The following is a 7,069-nucleotide window of genomic DNA, read 5'->3' as shown; positions in this document are numbered from 1 at the left end:
CTAGCACATAGAACATTCGCCTATTTGTGGAGATATTTTATGTACTAATATCACAAAGTACATAATGATGTGATTTGGTATATAGACAAGTTTTTATTTTATTTTAATAGAAAATAATACACTAGTTGATAACTCGTACATGTATCTAACATGGGATGCACGGATCAATAATTATCACATCACTATATATAAAATAGTACTTTTAGATTTTATACCAATGCAAGAATATAAAAATATACAAAATTAGTTTAAATTATAAAATAAAACTTACTAAATATATAATCATAATCATAATTATTTTAAGAATGAATGATCGATGTGTAATATAAATTTAATTAGTATGCATTTTGAGTTAAAAAAGTTTTACTATATATGCAATCCTATTTCACTATTATTCTATTTTATTATATTTATTTCTAAAATATTTCTACATTGTACCTTTTTTAAGAGGTTTACAATACTAAATTTATTTTCACACATCGAAACTGTAAAAAAATATTCAATCAAATCACATTATAATATCACTTTCTTAAATTAGTTTTTAAAATATTTAAAATTGATCGGATACATGTATAAAAAATGTATTATTTGTATACAAATTAAAAATATATAGTTAATTAATGAGATTTACAACATGTTTAAAGCATGATACATCACAAACCTTAATTTCAGCAATGAAAGAGCAACAAGAACAAGAGGAGACAAATGTGGAAACAAGACAGATTTGGATACAAAATCACGACGATACGAAACATATATGATCCTCATAATACAATTTAAGCACCAAATCCAAATCTGGGGAATTTTCCATTAATACAAAAGATAACATCATTATCTGCAAATTCTTCTCCTTTTTACCAACACAACACATATGAAGAATACCACACATCATCATTATTATAGTAACAATTATATGTCGTTGTTACAATGTACCATTCAACACGATCATCAATCAACGACGTTTTAACCTCTCAGTATAGGGTATCTTCAAAGTTTCACATTTCTGAAGAGATTCGTTTACGCTTCATATTCTTCTTAGAGATTCATAGCTTTCATTTATGTTTTTTGTTATCTGTACCCACCCAACATCTTTTAACGTCATTGGTGGCTTTGTTTCATAACAATACAAGAAAAAGTTTTGTTTTTGTGGTGAACTCTGTTGATAAACGGTGATGGGTCGTTGTCCATGTTTTGGGTCTAGAAAGAAGAGAAAAGGGAAGAATCTCAATGATGAAGAAGAGGAAAGGGATGTTGAGAAGAGTCTTAAATCTGTTGGGACTGTCTCTGTCTCTGGAAGATCATCAGGTAAACTTTTCATATTATGTTTATGATGATCATTGTGTTATTTTTATTGTTTCTTTGTTTTTCAATGTATGTTTGTTATCATTGTGTATTTTACAGAATCACGGATTTTACAAAAACTGTAACGCTTTGCAGAATCACGGTAGGTCGCCGTGATTTCGACACCATCCATGCACTACAATTGTATTTTTTATATTAATTTCCTAGTTTGGGTTTAAGCCATTCACTATGTTAGATTATCATTCTTTTCCAGTTTTTTCTGTGTTTCTCCATCATATTTGTCTCTTCAAATTTTAGGACAAAATTGGCTTGTTGAGTTGGAATTATTGGACAAATGACTTTTTCATCTGATTCTTGTGTTTATAGTTCTTAAAAGGTGCTTTGATAAAAGGAAAAAAGGTCTCTGTTGTTGTTATGTTAGGCTAGGTTTTTTATTTGGATGTGACAAAACACATGCCTCAGCAAAAGAATATAAATAAATCAACAGATGAAGGAGAATATCAAACTTCATACCACTTAAAAAGGCTTCCTTTTGAGTTACCATGTTCTTTTGACTCTCATTTAAAGGAAGCATGGTATTTCACAAGCCTTGGAACCTCTATTTTATATGATATATAACTTATTTCCCTACTCCTTTATGTAAAGATGCATCTTCACACACACCATTTGACTCTTCTGAGGAAAAAAATCATGTATTTTTCTTTTGGTTTTGTTTTCAAAATAGTCCTTGTGAATTTTGAAACTTCTCAATAGCTCTAGTGTCATATGTATGGGTTACAGATTCACCTTGTATAGTGATTTAGCACAAATTTGCTTCTCCTTATTATCAGCAACTCCTTCTTTCACTGCACCTCAACTATTACGCCTTTTATCAATTCCTAAGAAAACTTTGTCATTTGAATTGCATTGCCTAATGGTCTGTCTGCTTCAACTCTCAATTTCCTCTACTGAGTTTATCATTGTTTTACTCTAGTTGCATTTTCTTACAATCATTCTTTAACATGAAATTTTTTTGAAGGTAAACATATATAGTGCTTGTTTTGAGCTGAAAGACAGTTCCATTAACAAATTCTGCATAATTTCTACCCCTGCAGCTACTTCTAACCTACACCTTTATGTAAAGATGCATCTTCACACACACCATTTGACTCTTCTGAGGAAAAAAATCATGTATTTTTCTTTTGGTTTTGTTTTCAAAATAGTCCTTGTGAATTTTGAAACTTCTCAATAGCTCTAGTGTCATATGTATGGGTTACAGATTCACCTTGTATAGTGATTTAGCACAAATTTGCTTCTCCTTATTATCAGCAACTCCTTCTTTCACTGCACCTCAACTATTACGCCTTTTATCAATTCCTAAGAAAACTTTGTCATTTGAATTGCATTGCCTAATGGTCTGTCTGCTTCAACTCTCAATTTCCTCTACTGAGTTTATCATTGTTTTACTCTAGTTGCATTTTCTTACAATCATTCTTTAACATGAAATTTTTTTGAAGGTAAACATATATAGTGCTTGTTTTGAGCTGAAAGACAGTTCCATTAACAAATTCTGCATAATTTCTACCCCTGCAGCTACTTCTAATCCATTTGTACTAAGTAAACACATAATATAGATTTTCAGTTTTACTTGAACCTAATATTTCACTTCCAAAAAGTGTCACCTAGATATATGGACGCGTTACTCATAATTAGTCTAAATTACAGGATAATGGTTTAAACATCTTATCCAGATTTAGAATATCAATTCATCTTTCCTTCTTTTAACTAATGATATGAGTCATTTTTGCACTGAAGGAGGAATAACATATTTAGACTTTTGTTGCAGTAGTTTAAAGGTGTTTCTAATTTTTATGCTCACCATGTATGGAGAATGATCAAAAGCTCATAAGAGCCGTTGTTTTCTCTGTTACTAAATATCTTTCTTGAGTTTATACATGTATTTTGAAGGGTGTTTTCTGCTTTTTCTTTTTAATGATGTCTTCTTTTAACTTACCCTTTTAGAATCCCCTCTTATGTTATGTCAATGAGATGATCACAAGCTTCATTAAATCTGAAAAGTTAGTTGACATAATCTGGTTTGATACAGAACAGAGACCAGAAGCTACTCCAGAAGAGGTTCCTGATAGTTCTGGTAAGGCTCGAATATTTACCTTCAGAGAGCTTGCAACGGCGACAAAAAATTTTAGGGACGAAACCTTTATCGGGCAAGGAGGATTTGGAACTGTTTACAAAGGAAAGATAGATAAAATTAGTCAGGTATAACTTCAAGCATGGATGATTTTTTTCTACCTGTTTCTTATTTACAATAATGCTCATAAATCTGCTATGCGATTTAACTATTTTACTGAAATAAGTGATTTGAAACATTTGATCAGTTTGTAGCTGTTAAAAGACTTGATACAACTGGTGTCCAAGGGGAGAAAGAATTTCTAGTAGAAGTTCTCATGCTCTCTCTTCTACACCATCCCAATCTCGTTAATATGATCGGTTATTGCGCTGAAGGAGACCAACGACTTCTTGTGTACGAATACATGCCTTTGGGATCCTTAGAATCTCATCTCCATGGTAACATAATGCAACATTTATCATTTTTTCAACGTCAAAGTTACTAATTAGTAGTTATTCCATCTATTTATGCTGCCTCATTCTTCCTACAAAAGAAAATGAAAGTAAATTTATCTAAAGGCTCGATTTACTTGAAAGAATGAAATAATATACTGATAGTTGATAACAGTTTGACAAGTGTATCAAATTGTACCTAATAATAGTAACAAGTGAAGATTGTCTCCACAGTTATTAAATTTATCTGTGCAACAATTTTTTTCGACGTAACTTGTAGATCTTCCGCCTGATAAAGAACCACTTGATTGGAATACCAGAATGATGATAGCTTCTGGGGCTGCAAGAGGACTAAATTATCTGCACCATGAAGCGAAGCCTTCAGTTATATACAGAGATTTGAAAACATCCAACATACTATTGGATGAAGAATACTATCCAAAGCTTTCTGATTTTGGGCTTGCGAAATTTGGTCCGACCGGAGACCAATCATATGTTGCTACTAGAGTGATGGGAACACATGGTTATTGTGCGCCTGAGTATGCAACTACCGGAAAATTAACAATGAGATCTGACATATACAGTTTTGGAGTTGTGTTATTGGAGTTGATTACTGGACGTAGAGCATATGATGATAACCGCGGCCATGAAAAGCATCTTGTTGATTGGGTAATTTCATATATGTTTATAATTTTTGCTTTTTTAGCAATGTTCAATAGAAAACATATTCTCAAAAGTTGAGGAATATGAAAATATTATTTCTTGAATTGCTTATCTTCCTGTTTTCACAATTAATTGCAAAACTACTACTTTTGTTTAGGTGTGTTAGCATTGTAGAAATGAATGATAGTATTGTGTGATCAAATAGATATTCACAATATTACATTACATTTCTACTTGATCTATGAATATGCATATCATTCATGAGTTATTGCAGCTTATAATTATGCTAAGGCTAACAAAGCTCAATTTTCCTACCGGCTACAGGCACGCCCAATGTTTAGAGACAAAAGGAATATTTCGAGATTAGTAGATCAACGTTTGCAAGGTAACTACCCTGTATCTGGTCTAAGGATGGCCGTCGAGTTAGCATGTATGTGTCTTCGAGAAGAGCCACGTCTCCGGCCTGATGCAGGCGATATAATACTAGCATTTGATTACTTGACATCCAAGCAATATGTTTCAAAAGTATCTGAAATAGTTAACGTGGTAGGGATGGAGAACGATGAATCCCTGAAAGAAACATCTGTGATTTTGACTAAAGACTCTCTAAGAGAGCAAGCTGTTGCAGAGGCTAAGCAATGGGGGGAGACATGGAGAGATAAGAGAAGACAATGCGGTCAAAATAGTCCTGATGAAATAAGGAGGTAAAAACTTTCTATTCTCTTGTATACATACATCGTGATACTGAAGCAGATTCAACATAAAAGTCCAGGGAGGATGAAGAAAATAATTTCTTTGATGCAGATTAGAAAAAAGTGAAGAAACTTCAAGATTTTGTTGTAGCTAAATAAAATTTGTTGGCTAGCTATTTTTGAAGAAGTGTTGTTTAGGCATTTGTGAACATTAGGCTCAACTTTACATGTGTTTAACATAAGTTTTTTTTGGTATTTATTTATGGTTGGTGCATTAAAATATGATATTTTATCAATATTTCTATGTTCCAACATACTTAGGAAACACAAATTTTCCATTTTTAACATAAAATAAAAACAGATAGCAAATAGATGACAGTACATTACTGAATTTTATTCTTGTGTTAATATGAAACATCTAGAGTGTGTTTGGATGAGTAAATTTTTAGATCATTAGGTGTAAATTATTTTATTTGAATAATAAATTTAGAGTTTACATATATAATTAGTTCCTACAAAATGAAGAAAAAAAAATTGATTTTAGTTTCTGTAATGTTTTTTTTAGTTTAAGTTTATGTAAAATAAAACGTTTTTGTTTTAGTCTCTAATGTTTAACACAATTAACTTTTTAACGGTTAAATAATTAATGACTTTAAACTTAGTCTCAGAAAAATCTAAGAAATTTGATTATAGTTCTTGAAAAAAAAAAATAAATAAAAATTATTTTAGTCATTGCAAAATGCAAGAATTTATTGTACTCTCTACATAAAAAAAAATTGTTTTAATCCTGTGTACGGTTTTTTATAATAAATTATAATTAGTGTATTATAATCATTTTTATTTCGAAGATATAAAAGAATATTAATTTTGACTAATTAATTAATAGCAAACATTAATTCCGTGAATGATTAAAAGTTCAACGAGCTTCTTTAACGACTCATTTTTAATCAAACAACATGAAAATAAATTATATAATTGTTCTTATTTTTATGTTATAGATATTAAAAAATACTAATTTTAAATTATTCTTTATGGTCAAATATGTACATGATTTTTATAATACATTTATACTTAGTACATTCCAAAAACTTCATTTGTAACTCATTTTAAAAAGAACAAAAAAAGTAAAAAAAACTAGAGTACGAAAAAATTATAGTTATTGTATTCAAATTGTTTTCATTTTTATGTTGACGATATTAATAAAATCCAAATGCTAACTAATTCTTTTGTGACAAAAATTGTCATGTTTATAATAATAAATTTTCACAGTTTTTATTAAAATCATGCATAGACAAATGTTTATCAATAAATAATTTATTAAAACTAGTATTCTTTTAATATCGTTAGCATAAAAATAAGAACAATTATAATAAATTAACAATGATTTTTTTACGTTGTTGTTTGTTTGAAAATGAGTCGATAAAGAAGCTAGTAGAATATATCATCATACACGGAATAAGTATTTATCATTAATCAATTAATAAAAATAATATTTTTAATATCTTCTAAATAAAAATGATAATAATTATAATTTATTATAAAAGCGGTACACAAGAGTAAAACAAATTTTATTATAAGGGGCTAAAATCAAATTTGTTGCATTTTGCAGAGACTAAAACAAATTTTTTATTTTGCATCACTACAACCAAATTTCATGAATTTTGTAAGAGTTAAGTTTAAATTTATTAATTACTGAACTTTTAAAAACTTACAGGAAAAATTAGAGACTAAAATGAAAATATTTGTATTTTGTAGGATTTAATTTTTTTTATTGTAAGTACTAAAATCAAATTTCTTACATTTTGGAGATACAACTTGCATGTTTAAACCTAAATTTGGATAATTTTTAAAAT

At 29.4% G+C, this 7,069-nt stretch overlaps 1 protein-coding gene across 4 annotated transcripts; it reads left to right on the top strand.

The window, feature by feature from the left end:
* Positions 1–641: 641 nt before the first annotated feature.
* LOC101503039 (probable serine/threonine-protein kinase PBL7) lies at positions 642–5,514 on the top strand. 4 transcript variants are annotated; one of them, XM_012713646.3, is made up of 6 exons: positions 642–1,305; positions 3,389–3,558; positions 3,678–3,867; positions 4,142–4,530; positions 4,849–4,909; positions 5,075–5,514. In XM_012713646.3, the coding sequence occupies exons 1-6, from the start codon at positions 1,173–1,175 to the stop codon at positions 5,230–5,232; spliced, it is 1,101 nt and encodes a 366-aa protein (XP_012569100.1). In that variant the 5' UTR covers positions 642–1,172; the 3' UTR covers positions 5,233–5,514. The 4 variants fall into 4 exon arrangements, with proteins under 4 accessions (XP_012569100.1, XP_073221919.1, XP_004493003.1 ...); XM_073365818.1 differs by adding an exon at positions 1,402–1,444 and having other exon boundaries at positions 4,849–5,514; XM_004492946.4 differs by having other exon boundaries at positions 643–1,305; positions 3,394–3,558; positions 4,849–5,514.
* The last annotated feature ends 1,555 nt before the right edge of the window (positions 5,515–7,069 follow it).

This window comes from Cicer arietinum, chromosome 3 (assembly GCF_000331145.2).
Source record: "Cicer arietinum cultivar CDC Frontier isolate Library 1 chromosome 3, Cicar.CDCFrontier_v2.0, whole genome shotgun sequence".
NCBI lineage: Eukaryota > Viridiplantae > Streptophyta > Magnoliopsida > Fabales > Fabaceae > Cicer > Cicer arietinum.
This window is presented reverse-complemented; position numbering and strand designations above follow the sequence as displayed.

Coding starts and splice junctions, on each gene's coding strand:
- LOC101503039 (XM_004492944.4), top strand. CDS start 1,173: ATGGGTCGTTGTCCATGTTTTGGGTCTAGAAAGAAGAGAAAAGGGAAG. Junction 3,868..4,141: donor CTTAGAATCTCATCTCCATG/GTAACATAATGC, acceptor CGTAACTTGTAG/ATCTTCCGCCTGATAAAGAA. Junction 4,531..4,848: donor AAAAGCATCTTGTTGATTGG/GTAATTTCATAT, acceptor TACCGGCTACAG/GCACGCCCAATGTTTAGAGA.